This window comes from Malaclemys terrapin, chromosome 4 (assembly GCF_027887155.1).
Source record: "Malaclemys terrapin pileata isolate rMalTer1 chromosome 4, rMalTer1.hap1, whole genome shotgun sequence".
NCBI classification, from domain to species: Eukaryota; Metazoa; Chordata; order Testudines; family Emydidae; genus Malaclemys; species Malaclemys terrapin.
The window spans coordinates 3376021-3394020 of record NC_071508.1 but is presented as its reverse complement, the minus strand read 5'-3'; the positions used below and the strand labels follow the sequence as shown (position 1 = coordinate 3394020).

General features: G+C 42.4%; 1 protein-coding gene across 3 annotated transcripts; it reads right to left on the bottom strand.

Moving 5' to 3' along the window:
* Window positions 1-4613: 4613 nt before the first annotated feature.
* LOC128835647 (olfactory receptor-like protein OLF2) lies at window positions 4614-8593 on the bottom strand. Of its 3 annotated transcripts, none has more exons than XM_054025231.1 (2): window positions 8393-8593; window positions 4614-6885 (listed from the first exon to the last, which is right to left on the bottom strand). In XM_054025231.1, exon 2 carries the CDS (start codon window positions 6812-6814, stop codon window positions 5876-5878), a length of 939 nt encoding a protein of 312 aa, XP_053881206.1. In that variant the 5' UTR covers window positions 6815-6885; window positions 8393-8593; the 3' UTR covers window positions 4614-5875. The 3 variants fall into 3 exon arrangements, with proteins under 3 accessions (XP_053881206.1, XP_053881208.1, XP_053881207.1); XM_054025233.1 differs by having other exon boundaries at window positions 4614-6489; XM_054025232.1 differs by lacking the exon at window positions 8393-8593 and having other exon boundaries at window positions 4614-6489; window positions 6791-8386.
* Between the last annotated feature and the right edge of the window lie 9407 nt (window positions 8594-18000).

The following is an 18000-nucleotide window of genomic DNA, read 5'->3' as shown; positions in this document are numbered from 1 at the left end:
TCTAAATAGTAACCAGAGTCATCAAGCAGGAAGGGAAACAAAGGAAGCCCAAAAAAGGTGAGGAAAAAGCAGCAGGGAACATCCTTCTACATAGAGCTTTTGTCTTCCGGTAACCAGGTGGAAATGGTTCTCAAAGGGCGGGGTTGGACTATAAAAAGAAGGGGGGGACATCCCAAGGCACCTCTCTCTCTCTCTCTCTCTCCATTTCCATTGATTCACTGCATCTGAAGGGATAAAGGAAGCAGCCATTGGACTGGAGGAGGGGTGCTGACCTAAGAAGTTTCGTCAATAAGACTGCTGAAAGCATGTGGTGAGGAAACTTTTGCTAATTTAGGCACAATTTGCATTCTAGCTTTATTTTTCTTGTAACCATGTCTGCCTTCTATGCAAATCCACCATTGATTTGCTGTTAATCTTGTCTTTTGCTACTTCATCTATGGGTCAAGACAAAGGAGCTTTATTTTTCTTGTAACCATGTTTGACTTCTATGCCTCCTTTTTGCACTCACTTAAAAATTATCTTTGTAGTCAATAAACTTTGTTTTATCTAATCCAGTCTATTTAAATAGAAGTGTCTGAGAAACTAAGTTACATGCATTTTAGTGCTACTAAAGAAATAATGGACAATGTAACTTGTATTGTCCAGGAGAGGACTGGGCAGCACAGGACGTACATTTCTGGAGGGAAATTGATGATACATGTTAGCTTATTCTTTGGTATAATCTGTGGGGGAGGGGTCACAAAGAATGGACACAAAGTCCTGCTTCCCTGAACACCAGTAGAAACAACCAACAGCCAACAAGCTCCTTATTCAGAATCTCCCAAGTCTGTTACTCCAGATCTGTGTCCAGGAAACACTATGCCCCTAATTCCTCCAGGAGTCATGCTCATAAATCCTCCTCCTGGCTTCTCTGGCTTCTGTGACCCGGAAGTGCCTGGGGCAGTCCTCACTGAAAATGCCAAGGTCAGGGCAGGCTGCAGAAAGGATGATATTCTCCAAACTGGTGGTTTACACTGAATATCTCTGCCGCATCTCTGCAGATGCTGCTACAGAATATCTCAGAGTATGCCAATTCCCTCCTGATTCTTTTATTAATTTTCTTTATTTCTTATAACTTATAGTTCGTGAAACAGAGTGTGACGTTACAACCCATAATTCTTTATAGAAATATGCTTATGAATGTAAATATGACATAACTGGCATATGGTTTATGCTAGATATGCCATGTAACATATCTCTGCAAAGGTTATGATCTACTGGATATATTCATCCTATTTGCATTCACATATCATTTTTGTATTTGAAGTTATGAATATTGGCTAGGTACTTGTTTGATTTTACCCTCAGTGAAGCAGTTAGTCAGCTTCTTGAGAAAAGACTATTCTCTGTAAGTGCCCAATCAAGAAACACTTAAGCTAACAATGAACTTTGAGAGACACCAATCCACATCTGAGCTTTCCTGGGAATTTAGCATCAGCCTGTAAGGAACTGATTCATGTATGGACATGTGACTTGCCCATGTGATTCCAAAACTCCATCTTGGAGCTGGATTCTTCATAGGAGAGGGGAAGGGAGAGAGACCCACAAGAGAGAGTATATAAGCCCCTGGGAAAACCCCTCCATTTTGCCTTCAGTTGGCACAAAAGATAGCCTCTCCACACCAAGAAGATGCCTGAAAGAAACTGGTACAAAGGAGTGTGAGTGATTGCTGGACCCTGACTAGGAGGAAGTCTAGTCTGTAAAGAGACTTATTGGAACATCTCTGAAGGTGAGATTTACCTGCATATAGTTTTTACTGTATTAGGCTTAGGCTTGCGTGTTTTATTTTATGTTGTTTGGTAATTCACTTTGTTCTGTCTGTTATTACTTGGAGCCACTTAAATCCTACTTTTTGCATTTAATAAAATCACTTTTTACTTATTAATTAACCCAGAGTATTAATTAACCCAGGTATTAATACCTGGGGGTGGGGGGGCATACAGTTGTGCATATCTCTCTATCAGTGTTATAGAGGGCGACCAATTTTTGAGTTTACACTATATAAGCTTTATACAGAGTAAAACAGATTTATTTGGGGTTTGGACCCCATTGGGAACTTGGCATCTGAGTGTTAGAGACAGGAATATTTCTTAAGCTGTTTTCAGTTAAGCCTGCAGCTTGTGGGGGATGTGTTTCAGGCTTTGATCCGTGTTTGCAGCAGGCAAGCGTGTCTGGCTCAAAGAAGGTAAGGTACTTAAGACCCAAGTTGGCAGGGAAAACATTCTCAAAAGTAGTCAGGGCATGTCTGGTGGCAGTCCCAAAGGGGTTTTTGTTACCCAACCTGTCACACAGAGTTTAGGAATAAAATTGCAAAAGAATGGGAGAGGAGGAGAAGATAGGGCAAGAACCTATGGACTTCAATTGCAGCAAGGGCGGTATAGGAAAAACCTATAATAATATAGGTATTAGGAAAAACATCCCAACAGTGACGGTGGCTAAGTATTGGAATAACTTGCCCAGGAAGGTTGTCGAATCTCCACCACTGGAGACTTTTAAGAGCAGGTTAGACAAACACTTGTCAGGGATGTTCTAGATAATACTTCGAACTGCCATGAGTGCAGGGGACTGGACTAGATGAGCTCTCGAGGTCCCTTCCAGTCCTATGATTCTTTGACCTGACAAAGAGCCCTGCACTGGGAGGAGGGGGGACACCAGCCTGAGCACTGGGCAGGGCAAGAGACACACACCTGCCTAGACTTGACATTCAGCTCCACTGTACCCCCCACCACATGCGCACACAGAGTACCCACTGCACACCAAACGCACACACACACAGTGCCCACTACACAAACAGAGTGCTCACTACACACAACACACACAGTGCCCACTGCACACCAAACAAACACACATGGACAAAGTGCCCACTACACACACACACAGCCAGACACTGAGCTCAATCAGAATGCAGAATAATCTCTACTGGGAAGCTGGGACAGCTGGAATACTTCCAACTAGCTGAACAAAAAGAACTGAAGGGGATTCTGCTGCCCTGGCAGGGAGATAGGACCAGATTTCCCAACTGGTCTTTTCCATTGGCAGCTTCCTGAGGCCTGGTTTATGCTTAAAAATTAGATCAACAGAACTCTGTCACACAGGGCAGGGAAACTTTTCACACGCTGTGCGAGGCAGTTAACTTGTGCTGACTCTCAGTGTAATTCTTCCATTGACCTAGCTACTGCCTCTCGGAGACGTGGATTAACTACATCGAAGGAAAAACCTTTCCATCAATGTGGAAAGCATCTACACTATGGTGCTGCTGCACACCATAGCTGAGTCAATGTAATGGCTTTAGTATAGACATTCCCTGAATCGATGAGGGAGTTTTCCCCATTCCTATTAAAGCTATTTTTCTCTCCTTTTCCAGTCACTCTTCTCCCTCCCTTGGTAAAGCTCTTTCCTTCTTTTGATAGGTAAATATGTTCAGAAAAGTTGAAATTTCTCCTCTCAGGATAATTCCTTCCTTCCCCTCCCATAAATGGCTCAGTGTCTTTTCAATTAAAAGCTGAAGTGCTTTGAAACTGACTTGTTTGCCCATGACTTGGTGGTCCCTCTTTGTTTTTCCTCCCTTCACTTACAATGAGTTGAGAAGGACGGAAGCAGTACCTGCTCAAAACCCTAAAATCAGACTTAGAGACAAATTTTTCCCTGTTTGCTAACCACATCAATGTCACCCTTAAAAACTCTGTAGCTGCTTCCTTGGGCATCAGAGGTTAAATTTGGGTTTGATGACTTTGAGATTTGATCCCTGGAGCATTTTTGCTCTCAGGACAACAGGTGTGCACAGCACATGCAATTAATGTTGTTGCCGTGCCTTTCTTCATGGAAATGGAAGACAGAGGGCCAGAGCATCAGTTGGTCTGGATCGCTGTCTCTCCTATGACGTTTTTTCAATATGATACAGAAGTGAGCTGAATGTATTCCACTTTATTTGTTGGTCACCTCTCCAAATGTCGCTTTGTGTTCCAATGCTGGGAAATTATTTAAAGGTGTCTAGGAATGGGTGAATTTCTTCTGGACTAATAATTTATTGTCAAAAACAATACCATTTGGACTGACCTGATACTATTCACAAAGTGTTACAAATACTCCTAATAGCTTTGTCCCTTTTACAGACTAGTCTCCTTCTAGTCTGGGTCCAGCAATCATTCACACTCCCTGTAGTTACTGTCCTTTTTACTAGTTTCTTTCAGGTAGCCGCTCCACCCCCAAAGATATCTCATGAGCCAGCTGAAGACAAAATGGAGGGTTTCCCAAGGGTTTAAATAGAGTTTCTCTTGTGGGTGGACACCCCTCTCTCAACCCTGTGTAGAATCCCAGCTCCAAGATGGAGTTTTGGAGTCACATGGGCAAGTCACATGTCCATGCATGACTCAGTTCCTTACCAGCCAAGCCACATTCCTGGGAAAGCTCACATGTGGATTGGTGTCTCCAATTGGCTTAAGTGTTTCTTGACGGGGCACTTACTGAGAATAGTCTTTTCTCAGGTAGCTACCAACTGCTTCACGGAGGCTATTTAAAATTAAACAAGTACATAACCAATATACATAACTTTGAATACAAAAATGATACATGCATACAAATAGGAGGAATGTATTCAGTAGATCATAGCCTTTGCATAGATATGTTACATGGCATAGTAGCATAAAACATATTCTAGTCAGGTCATATTTACATTCATAAGCATATTTCCATAAAGACTTATGGGGTGCAACGTCACAATGGCGTCTTTCGGTGACATGTAACAATGTCAGCTGATACTGAAATCCATCTTGAAGCTGGTACTTTTCCAGAAGGACTGTAAGCAAAGAGGTGGGTGAGAACAGGCTGGACCCAGGGCAGAAAAGGCATCGGACCTGAGAAGGATTTTACCTGAAGTAACAACTGGATTGAGAAGATAACATTTGTAACTGATTTCTGAGTGTATTAAGCTTAGCCTAGGGTGTTTTGTTTTATTTTGCTTTGTGACTTACTTTGTTCTGTCTGTTACTACTTAAAACCACTTAAATCCTACTTTTTACACTTAATAAAATCATTTTTGTTTATTTATACACTCAGTGTAAGTAATTGTTACCTGGGGGGCAGGAGGGGGCAAACATTTGTGCATATCTCTCTTGCAGTGATATAGAGGGCATTTTACATTTATCATTTTACCCTGTATAAGCTTTATACAGAGTAAAACAGATTTATTTGGGGTTTAGATCCCATTGGGAGCTACGTGTCTGCATGCTGGAGACATATATCCTGCTGAGCTGGTCTCAGTCTAATTCTGCAGTTTTGGGGGTGTGGCTCAGACCCTGGGACTGTCTTGCAGCAGGCTAGCATGTCTGGCTCAACAAGGCAGGGTTCTGGAGGCCCAGGCTGCCAGGGAAAACAGGATCAGAGGTAATTTCAGCACATCAGGTGACAGTCCCATTAGGGGTTTCTGTGACCAAACCTGTCACACTAGGCACATGGATATGCCCCTGAATGATGTGCTATTCCAGTCTGGGTTTCTCTCAATCTCTCCTTTCAAAGTTGTTCTACTGTGGATAACTAATTAAATAGCCATTGGAACAGAGATGTGAAGTTGAGAATCTCACCCTCTTGGTGGATGCCCCTAGCCACCAGCTTATAAAATCATTCTCTCTTTCTGGACCTGTGATTCTTCCTGTGATTTCTCCACTGCTCTCAGTTGGGGCCTGCAGACCTCGTAACAATACAAACAAATTAATAATAATAACAATACAATAATGAACAATACGACCATGGGCTCTGAGAAATTACATTGCAATGGGCTGGGAATTGAATTCACCTGTTTCCACTCCTCATCACTAAACCAGTACTGAGTTGAACACATTCAAGAATTGGTTAGGAGTTTATTCATTGCTTTCCTCAGGGCGTCCTTCACCTCCGTGTTCCTCAGGCTGTAGATGAGGGGGTTCAACATGGGGATCACCAGCGTGTAAAACACTGAGGCCACTTTGTCCGTGTCCATGGAATAGCTGGAGGTGGGACGTAAATACATGAAGAAGAGGGTGCCAAAAAGAAGGACCACTGCAGTCAAGTGGAAAGTGCAGGTGGAGAAGGCTTTGCGCCGGCCCTCGGCGGAGCGGATCTGCAGGATGGTGGAGGTGATATAGACATAGGAGAGGAGGACAGTCACAAGGCTGCTCACTGTAATGCAGCACACTAAAGCAAACATCACAATCTCATTGATGCGGGTGTCAGAACAGGAGAGCGCCAACAGTGGGGGGATGTCACAGAAGAAATGATTGATGATGTTGGAGCTACAGAATGACAGCCGAAATGTAAGCCACGTGTGTATCATTGAATCCACCACCCCCACAGCGTACACCCCAGCCACCAGCTGGTTACAAAGCTGCCTGGACATGGTGACCGTATAGAGCAGTGGGTTGCAGATGGCCACATAACGGTCATACGCCATCACAGCCAGCAACAGGCACTCAACATCTGCAAAAACAATACAGAGAGACAGTTGCACAGCGCAGGCAGTGTAAGAAATGCTTTTCCTCTCGGCTAAGAAATTTTGCAGCATCTTAGGGCAAATTATCGAGGAATAGCAGAGGTCACAGAAAGACAAATTACTGAGGAAAAAGTACATGGGGGTGTGCAGTCGGGGATCAATGGTGATTAACAAGATCATCCCCCCATTCCCCACCAGGGTGATACCATAAACCACTAGGAACACCCCAAACAGGGGGACCTGCAGCTCCGGACGATCTGTCAGTCCTGAGAGAATGAACTCAGTCACCTCCGAGTGATTTCCCTTTTCCATCTCCTCTGAACAGAGATCATGCAGCTACAGAGATGTGGGCAGGTGGATGGTGCGGAAAACCTGTCCCTTCTCTGTAATGAAATAAGTGAAGATAAATGGAGATCAGTTTCTCAATGGACACCAGTACCCGCTCAGGGAAGGGCTTAGTCCACAGAGCCAGATGTTCACAGTTGGTCATTTCAGTTGTTCGATAAAATACACACTGCATAAATACAGTGACACACAAGTTAATCATGCCCCACAGAGGAACACTCCTGTTCACTTATCTGAGCAGCAAGTAACTTGTGACTCTGCTGTAAGAGAAGCAGGATGAAAACCATCTCAGTCTGAAGAGATTATTTGTTAGCTAAAGAAGGGGTGAGAGTAAAGGAGTGTCGGGTTGGGGTAAAGTTGCTTACTGTGCTAATTAAGCTTTTTGGCATTTACTTTAGCCTGTATGAAAACCCAGAGACATAATGGAAAGCACTGGCTTTGGTGACTATGTAATTGCCTATTTTTTCCAAGCAAGGAGGTCGCTCCTTTAGCTGAAGGGGTAGGAGTTGGGGCTGAGGCTTTTAGTGCTGGAGGTCTTGAATTCAATACCTGCTGATTGACCCTGCCAGCAGGTAGGGGATCTTGGGGGACAACTACTGCACTGGTGGGGTGCAAAATAAACTTTATTAAGAAAATACAAAAACAGGGAAAATTCAATAGTGAGGGGTACGGGGTTTGTTAAGGTAGACAACTGGGGAGGGGTTTCTTTTAGTAAATAGGATAGGGGGTTTCAATAGTGGGGTACAATAATGTGGGGTACACTATAGTTGGTAACCAATTAACACTGAAGTATAAATGTAACAGGTAGCTAACAATTTCTATGTAAAGGGTGTGTCACAGCAGCATATAACCAACTAACAGTTATGGGTAAAATGTGTTAAATAACCAACAACTCTAGGTAAAAATGTGTCACAGTAGTGTAAATGTAAAATGTGAGGGGTGTTAGAGAGAAAAAGGGTAACCAATGGGGTTTTATGCTAGACTTCAGTAGTACAATTGAGGTTTGGCAGCAGTAGGAGCGGGGTGAGCACGTGGGGGAAGGGATTGAGAGAGAGAGAGAGAGAGAGACAGGCTGCAAGTTTAAACAGCAGAGAGACAATTACACAGAACACAGCAAAATCTTATCTATGATTTAACTTAACCAAGACTACACAAATTAGCAAGTAACAAAACACAATGCAACAATTCTTTAAGCCTAACTTACAGAGTACAATGTAAGCAATTTTCTAAACCTAACTTAACCACAGCTATGCAAAATGAAATTACAATTTATCTAGACTAAAGGCTAAACCTAACCTAATGGGTGCACCTTATACTAGGGGTAGTTCCAGAGGGCAGAGTGGTGTGCGCCCAGGATACAGCTTCAAGGGGTGGGGGGGGGTTTAACTAGTGGTGGCTACAAGCAGGCTTATTTCTAGCAGCAAAGGCGCTGCGGAGTTAGAAGCAGATTACAGATACAGACCAAGGAGTTAGCTTGGGTCTGCCTGCTGGGGAAAGAAAGCCAGCAGCTAGAACAAGGGGTGTGTGCAAGAGGTTTTTCCTTACCAATCCCCAAAGCAGCAGCAGGAACAGCAGGTTCAGCATCAGAGGACGCAGAGAGGACTCGATTCGCTTACAAAAATCAGGAGATCTCCAGGCACAAATTCGTTGTTCATGGGAGGGGAGTTTAAAAACGGGGGTACGCTCAAAAACAAACGAGAGCAGGGAGAGGGCCCCCCAAAGACCCCTAGCTGATCAGACCAGGGGGCAAAGCAAGGACCTTCTCCGGGGGTCTGATCAGAAAATGTCTGGTTTTAAGGGCAAACTCAGGCAGTTTCCTGCCAGTAACTCTGATTGGTTCCCCTTAATTCAGGGGAGGAGAGAAGGCAGGGAAAAACTGCAGGTAGGCACAGGACATGTCTGGGCAAGTTCTGAGTCACAGGTGTGACTCATATGCTCAGCTATGTGGCCACCTTAGGTCTTGCATACCTGGGCAGAGCACCCTACACCGAGCCGGGTCCGAACAAAGAAGCTAGACAAAGGAGCGAAACACGCCCCCTCCCCCCCCCCAGCAGAGCAATGGCTTCAGTCAGTCTGCACAAGCCTTTTCCATGAGCAGGGCCAGGCTGTGACTTTGGTCAGTTCCATGGCCGGGCGGCGGGGGGGGGGGGGGGGGGGGGACGGCCACTCAGCACAAACAGAAAGGAGAGGGGAAAAACGAATGCAGCAGGGGGACAGCTGTAACAGACACTGATCACCATGATGTCTGTATGTGTGTGTGACTCAGATACTGGACAATCGCATGTACCTGCTGAGAAGAGAGAGAGAGTTGTGTTGGAGTTTCCTCATTGTCAGAGTCTGCCAGTTTGGAGCATTCAGGAAGTTTTATACTGAGATTTGTGATTTATGGGACATGATCCCTGAAGCAACTGGGAATACCTGAGCTCAGAGAGACACAACACCTAATTAATGTGCTTAGTGAAGAAAAGCCACCGTTGGTGTAACTCATGCCCTGGGGATTAATTCGGCCCACTCTTTTCTACTGTGTTGTTAAATGATGCAATTTCTACCAGAGTTACAGAGTATGAGGTTGGGGAAGATTTCATTCTGCTGCTTTCAGAGCAAGACTGGTGCTGCTTAGAGATGATCCACAAAGGGGATTTGTTTGTGGAGACTGAAATCTTTTGACTGAAAACTTAACATTTCAGCTTGGAAATACCACGGGGGTACATCAGATACCACACACCACCAATCTCTTCCATGGACCAGGCTCCCAGGCTGGAATACATCCCCCATGATGCATGCTGGTCACCAGAGTCCCACAGCCATGGTTTAGGGAGGCATGATGTTTGGCCTTTTTGACGGAAATCTTATAATTTCCAGGAAAACGATAATTTCAGGGAAAAAATAGTTGAATGGAAAATCCAATTTCCCATCAAAAAAACTTCTCAAGAAAAATTTCCAACCAGCCATATCAACAAGTCTGGAATCCAAGGAACAGAAAGTTACATACAGCTGAAACGTACTAATTGTTTCAGAATCATCTCATTGACCTGACCCCAATAGGTGAAATGTAAAAGCTATAAGATATGTAAGAGTATTACAGATCATCTATCTATCTATCTATCTATCTATCGGATGCCAATCACCATGGTATTCTATGTCCTTCCCTTGCTAGGTTACTCCCCAAAGTAGGAAGGATAGGTTCACGCATTGTGCTTGATGGAGACCACATGATGACCAGAGGAGCTCAGGAGGAGACCACAGCCATCTGCCCTCCATTGTTAATTTGGTGTTTCTCTGTAAAGCTGGAAATGACCAATGTTCCCTCTAATTTTTTCCATCCATGTGCAGATAGAATGTTATTATGTGCAGCACCAATATCGAGGTAATTTATTGTCCATTCAAAACCTAGATATCATATATATTTTTAAAAGTTCATGGGTATGGAAGAAGAAGAAAGAATATTAAAACAAGGGATAATTAACAAGGTGCACCTCTGAAGATGCTTATGTAATATGAAATAAAAAAAAAAAGAGAAAATTAACACTGCCCTTGGAGTGCATGTATTTTATCATCCTTTCTAACAACTCAAGCTAGTAAACACAGCAAAATGTGGCATATTGAAAACAGGTATATAAATAAAACAAAGTCATTGTGGTCATTAAGTGAAAGCATAAAAAATATGCACCAGAGGCCCAATTATATAACCTACTCCTACCACAGACCATTAAATCTTCAGGGAAAGCTGCTCTCGAAAAATGAAGCATCTCCCAAAACACTAGCATGCTACGGACTTCTGCCGTTCACAAAACCATCCCCCTTGCATGCATATTATCTGCACACAGAGCTCAGCTTTAAGATGCTAAATACATTTATGAGTCAACTAGAAATGCTCTCACCCCAAATATTAATACGATCGTTTCTGATACTGGAAAGGAGAGTAAAAGGCATTCACTCGGGATTATACAATTTCTCAGGAATGTCAACTCTTAATTTGATTAATACTTCACACACACAGAACAGTAAAAATAAGTAATAAAGCAACACAGACAGCAAAACAAAGCCACACAGAAACAAGTGACAACACTGAAAATACAAAGGGAAATAAAACATCAAGTGGTTGATGATGGGTATTTTAATTGAGTGTTTAGGACCCACTCAGTGCAAGTGCAACAGAGCCCTGTAGAAACAGGAGAAGTTCTCCTGGTTTCACATTGTGTGTGTCACCAAATTAAAAACTCGGAGTAGACGGACTCATTACGTTTTTACACGCCCTGCAGGACATTAACACATGGCTTGGGAGTTTGCAGAGAGATCCCTAATTCAAAGTGCTTGCAAATAAGGTCTTTATCCTACAAAACACCTAGCACCTCCACCAAACCTAGTGCTGCTTGCTACTTATGAGTCAATGGGAGTACTTTGAAGAGCCAAAACTATACCAGATAGCAAAGGTCTGGCCTTAATGGTTGCCAATGCCTCTCCCCAAACAAATCACTTGTCAGGAGCACTGGGTCTGCTAAATTTGTCCCCTGTCCTAGGTCCCCTTGGAAGGCCTTTTTCATGCACTGTCTGGGATGTGGAGGTAGATCCAAACTTCACAGAGACCAGACCAGACGTAAACAAGATTCTAATCCATTTTAACTCCTGCTGGGTCCCCTCCACAGCTGGGTCCCCAGATTATGTACCAATTGGGAGCAGGTTAAACACTATGAGCTATTGCTGTGTATTTCTTCGGAGGTGGGAGGAATGGGAGTGAAGAGTTTCATGGCAGTAGAATGCGTTCACATTCCCATAGACTTAAAGGGTGTTACTGTGCAATCTAGGGGTTGTTCCCATGGAATTTATCTTGATTGTGCTACTGATTACATAGGGCTATGGGTGTGGCTACACCTGTTTGGTATGCTTCACAGACAGTAGTTCTCTCGCATTCTATGTTTCATATGTTTGAATAGCTGATTTTTTGTCTTGTATTTGGGAGAGTGTACCTTGTGATAGGGGTGGAATTGTTTGTGTGGATTTTTTTGTTTTGTTGGCTTTTTATAGTATGCATTATAATGTATCATTTGCTGATCAGTATTGTCCTGATAAAATATGTGTGGCAACATTGTATGTGAAGTTATAGGATTACACTGTATGGTGCTTTCTGAAAACATCCACTCAATGTGCAGCGGCAGTCAAAAAAGTGAACAAAATGTTGGGAATCGTTTTGAAAGGGATAGATCATAAGACAGAAAATGTAATATTGCCTCTATATAAATCCATGGTACACCCACATCTTGAATACTGCAGGCAGATATGGTCACCCCATCTCAAAAAATATATATTGGAATTGGAAAAGTTTCAGAAAAGAGAAACAAAAATGATCAGGGCTATGGAATGGCTTCTATATGAGGAGAGATTAATAAGACTGGGACTTTCTAGCTTGGAAAATAGATGACTCATGAGGGGATACGATAGAGATCTATAAAATCATGACTGGTGTGGAGAAAGTAAATAAGGAAGTGTTATTTACTCCTTCTCAGAACACAAGAACTAGGGCCACCAAATGAAATTAATGGCAACAGGTTTAAAACAAACAAAAAGAAGTACTTTTTCACACAGTGCACAGCCAACCTGTGGAACTCCTTGCCAGAGGATGTTGTGAAGGCTAAGACTATAACAGGGTTCAAAAAAGAACTAGATAAATTCATGGAGGATAGATCCATCAATGGCTATTAGCCAGGATGGGCAGGGATGGTGTCCCTAGCCTCTGTTTGCCAGCAGCTGGGAATGAGCGACAGGGGATGGATCACTTGATGATTACCTGTTCTGTTCATTCCCTCTGGGGCACCTGGCATTGGCCACTGTTGGAAGACAGGATACAGAATACTAGATGGACCTTTGGTCCGACCCAGTATGGCCATTCGTATGTTCTTAAGTTCTTATTAATACGTTTCAAACTGAGGTTGGCAATCAAGTCTATCTTAAACAAATAACTGTGTTCTCTGCTTAATTTTGTATTGAGCAGTAAACAGAGTTATCAAGCAGGAATTGAAACCAAACAAGCTCAAAAAGATGAGGAAAAAGCAGAAAGGAAACATCCTTGCACATAGGTATTTTGTCTCCTGGTAACCAGGTGGAAATGTTTCTCAAATGGGGGATAGGATTATAAAATAAAGCACTCTCTCTCTCTCTCTGCATGTGAAGGGATAAAGAAAGCAGTCATTGGACTGGGGGAGGGGTCCTGACCTAAGCAGTTTGGTCAATAAGATTGCTGAAAGCATCTGGGGATAGAACTTTTGCTTTGAATTTTACATTGTTTGTTAAGTTAGGCACAAGTTGCATTCTAACTTTATTTTTCCTGTAACCGTGTCTGACTTCTATGCCTCCTACGTAGGACCTTTTGTCATCAAAAAGGACGTATTGAGAACTGTAATTATAGAGCCTCAGTTTGTCTTAAAGAAAATTATAATGCCTATACAGATATCCATCATTCCATTACATCTTCCACGTCCACCCTTCGTAACACCTTTATTGATGGGATGGAAAGTATGGTTAAAGAGTATTTTACCATCTTCTTTGCAACAAAGAAAGAAAAGAGATATAGTAGCCACGGTGCTTGGAGGTGTAGGAACCGGACTTGGAGTGATTAACGCTATTAATCAGAACCTCCTCGCTAAAAGAATAGGGGACCGAGGTTATGATGCATCAACATTATCGGAGCCATTGTCGTCAGCATTGATGAGGTTAGGAACTACCAAATTTGATATTGTGGATATCCTACTTCATTGGCTAAACATCCAAGAAGAAGACCACCTACAATATTGGGGGCACTCGGCATTTTACAATCGAATCTGCCCGAGGCACTTACCTGCATAGAGGCTCAACAATGGTTAATGGATGTGGCAAAATCCATCATAAGAGATAGTTTAAAAGGAAATATGCCCCTGAAATTAAACAGAATAATTGAAAGTAACTCTAATGATTTCAAGAAAAGGCATTCTGAATGGTAGAAACTTGTTAATTTTACCTACTATCCCCATAATAAAACCATTATAGCCCTTGTGCTTACCTTAAAGTCCGCTGTAGAGGAAAATATCCATCCTCTAATTCCACTAGGAATTTTCACCAATCGACCTTTGCTGATACCTATAGAGGAAAGTAAATGGGGGCACCTTAAAGACAAAAAGTATAAACCTATTAATCTAGAAGCGTGCACGGAACAAAAAGGATTGGTATATACTTGTACCTCGGGTATATGGGAGGAGGCCCAAGTGTGTTTAAATTCTTTATCAGGGACATGCAATTATGAATTACACCACCATTCATTGGACAACAAGTCAGCCATAGTACAGGTGGACAAACATTGTATTTGTATAAGAAGTTTATATCCAATGTTTGTTGTAAATAAGTTTTATAATATAACCAATAATTTCATGGCAAATATGTGTTTATGTCAAGTATTCAGTTTAACAGGATGTGATATGAACCTAACATTGCACGACATAGAATCAGAAGTTATCCAATCAGAATACCCATTATATCAGCATATAGAGCCCATACATATTGGAGCCAATTTGGAAGCTGTTAAAAAGTTATTGCATCACAAACAGCTCACCTACTACATTAATAACCTGAGAACAGAAGGCTTAAAAACTTTGCTTACAGTCCATCATTGTGTAAATAAAATTAAAAGGATCTTTAAGAAGGTGAAAGATTAATCTACGCCGTTACATTGGTGGGAAGGTATCTTCATCACTAATGCAGTTGAAGCTCATGCAGCCTGGATTATTATGCATCATCCAATCATGGTACTCTTGATTATTCAGTTTCTTTTAATTATATATGTGGTTATATTAAATATTTTCTTATGTAAGTTCAGAAAAGTTAAAAGGAGATCTAGACAGATTCCCTTTAACATCTCTGTTTTAAATACCCTGTAGATGCTTGCCTATAATGTTGCTTGTGAGTCATATATATATATATATATATATATATATATATATTGTTCTGTTCATACTTATAGTTATTATCGTTCTACATTATATCAAGTTTGTTTGGGACCTTTTATCCTTGGTTAAGTAAAAAGGCCCCAAGGAGGGGATAGTCTATTAAAATATGTATATATTAAATCCAATATGTAGTTTTTAAATATATAGCAGCAATCCAAGATGGAGTTTCAACTGCCATCTTATGACCGCCATCTTGTTGTTTACTGTTATCATGGCCCAGTCATAACTGGATCCAACTGTTTTTTCCCGCAACTGGCAACTCCAAGGGCAATTTTACCTCAGACTGTTTCCCGCCTTTGCTGGGACTGTACCATATTCTCCCGCCACTAAAGGCATAAAGGGACTGAACTCACTGACAAGTGGCGCAGTCCATCCCAGTGCCTGTGCGTGCGTGGTTGAGGCCTTCACAGCACCAGTGCATCATTGAAGGGCACCACCGTTCCTGACGTGAAGAGAAAGGGACGAAGACGTTCCATCTTACCTGCTCCTGTTCCTGGGTGCAACATCACCAGAGGGTTTTGGTCGCTTCTTCCACCCTGAGACATCGAGGGACTCTCCAGTGGTCCTCCTCTGCGGGTTCCAATTACCCAACGAGTGAAGATCCTGGACTTCACCGCCGCCATAGACGAGCTGACAACATAGTGAGATAAATGGGGTTCTCTCAGTGGGGGGTTTATATGTGTTATTGCCAGGGTGATTTGTGTTTTGGGCCTGAGCTTCATGCTCCTGTTTTAAAGCTGCTGTTTCACTGGGGGGGGGGAGGGTTTATATTGTTTTATCTAGTTACTGCTTATATCACAATTTCCCCTTCCCTGATTTGTAAATTTATCCCCCAATACACTTACCTGTTGTTTTTACCTTTACCTATTGTCAGTTTTTACTATTTGCACTACACATAAGGAAGAGGGAGGGAGATCTATGCACCAGTACACCGGTGACAGACACGGCAGAGGGCGGATCTGCTCTTCTGAGTAAAAGGGGCTTGTTTTTTACATCTCGACACCTAGACCACTATACATCTAGAAAAAGAAGAACAGGAGTACTTGTGGCACCTTAGAGACTAACAAATTTATTAGAGCATAAGCTTTCGTGGACTACAGCCCACTTCTTCGGATGCATAGTGGGCTGTAGTCCACAAAAGCTTATGCTCTAATAAATTTGTTAGTCTCTAAGGTGCCACAAGTACTCCTGTTCTTCTTTTTGCGGATACAGACTAACACGGCTGTTACTCTGAAACCTATACATCTAGAGTTACCTTGGCTCCCCTTTGAGGTAACACAAGGATATCGTAGTCATCACTTATCCCCAAGGAGATCAATGGCAGGCCCAGTGATGACTCTTCCCTTCTTCACTATTGTGAAAGTAGAATGAATTATATTGTAAAAATAGAATGGATTAAAGAAATGCTGTATGTACCTTTAAGCAGAAATAAGAAATGCTGAAATACAGGTGTCAGGAAAAGGAACATTAAGGCATAAACAACGAGTCCACTTAAGCTAATGGTGGAACGTGAGCCGGAGATCTGTAAAAGTTAGTAAGAAAATTGAATATGTATGTCTAGCCTCAGGTAAACTTGCCAGTTCTGCTTTCTTTGTCCTCTTGTTAAGTTCACACCCTTTTTATCTGTATAAAATAAGGTAGTGTGGGTCTTGGATGGTGCTCACATTATCTGGGTGTTATTAGCAGAGTGCTGTGCTAATAAAACAGAGTGGTCTGACAAACTGTGAGTCCTGAGTCTAACTTTGACACTGTGGTAGCAGAAATTATCCCCCACGGGTGTGCAGGCTTGGCTGGTATCATCAGTGCTCCAGGGCATGTTGGTGCCCCCTTCTCCTAAGTGGTGCCAAGCTGTGAGGCATTGCAGGGTTGATTGTATTAGGAGGATAATTGATGATACAAGTCAGCTATATTCTTTGGTATAATCTGTGGGGGAGGGTTTTCAAAGAATGGAGACAAAGTCCTGATTCCTTGAACACCAGTAGAAACAAATAACAGCCAGCAATCTCTGTATTCAGAAACTCCCATGACTGTCATTCCAGGTCAGTGCCCAGGAAACACTATGCCCCTACTTCCTCTAGGAGTCATGCTCGTAACAGCTTTTCCTGGCTTCCCTGCCTACTGTGACCCGGAGGTGCCTGGGGCAGTACTCAGTGAAAATGCCAAGGTCAGGGCAGGCTGCAAAAAGGAGGATATTCCCCAAACTGGTGGTTAACACAGAAGATCTCTGCAGCATCTCTGCAGATGCTTCTACAAAATATCTCCGAGCATGCCAGCTCCCTCCCGATTCTTTTCTTAATTTTATTTATTTCCTATAATTTATAGGTTGCTGTGTGGAAGGAGAAACTAAGGGACACCGGGCAGGGAAACTTTTTAGAATCTGTGCAATGCAGTTAGCTTCTACTGACCCTCAGTGTAATTATTTCGTTGCCATAGCTACTGCCTCTCGGAGACATGGATTAACTACATCGAAGGAAAAACCCTTCCATCAATGTGGAAAGCATCTACACTATGGAGCTGCTGCACACCATAGCTGAGTCAATGTAATGGCCTTAGTATAGACATTCCATGAATCAATGGGAGAGTTTCCCCCCTTCCTATTAAATCTATTTTTCTCTCCTTTTCTAGTCACTCTTCTCCCTCCCTTGGTAAAGCTCTTTCCTTCTTTTGATAGGTAAATATGTTCAGAAAAGTTGAAATTTCTCCTCTCAGGATAATGCCTTCCTTCCCCTCCCATGAATGGCTCACTGTCATTTTAATTAAAGCCCCAAAAGCTCTGAAACTGACTTGTTTGCCCATGACTGGGTGGTACCTCTTTGTTTTTCCTTCCTTCACTTACAATGAGTTGAGGACAGAAGCAGTACCTGCTCAGAACCCTAAAATCAGACATACAGTCGAATCTTTCCCTGTTTGCTAACCACACCAATGTTAACGTTAATACCTCTTTTCAGAGTAACAGCCGTGTTAGTCTGTATCCGCAAAAAGAAGAACAGGAGTACTTGTGGCACCTTAGAGACTAACAAATTTATTAGAGCATAAGCTTTCGTGGATTACAGCCCACTTCTTCGGATGCATATAGAATGGAACATATATTGAGGAGATATATATACACACATACAGAGAGCATAAACAGGTGGGAGTTGTCTTACCAACTCTGAGAGGCCAATTAATTAAGAGAAAAAA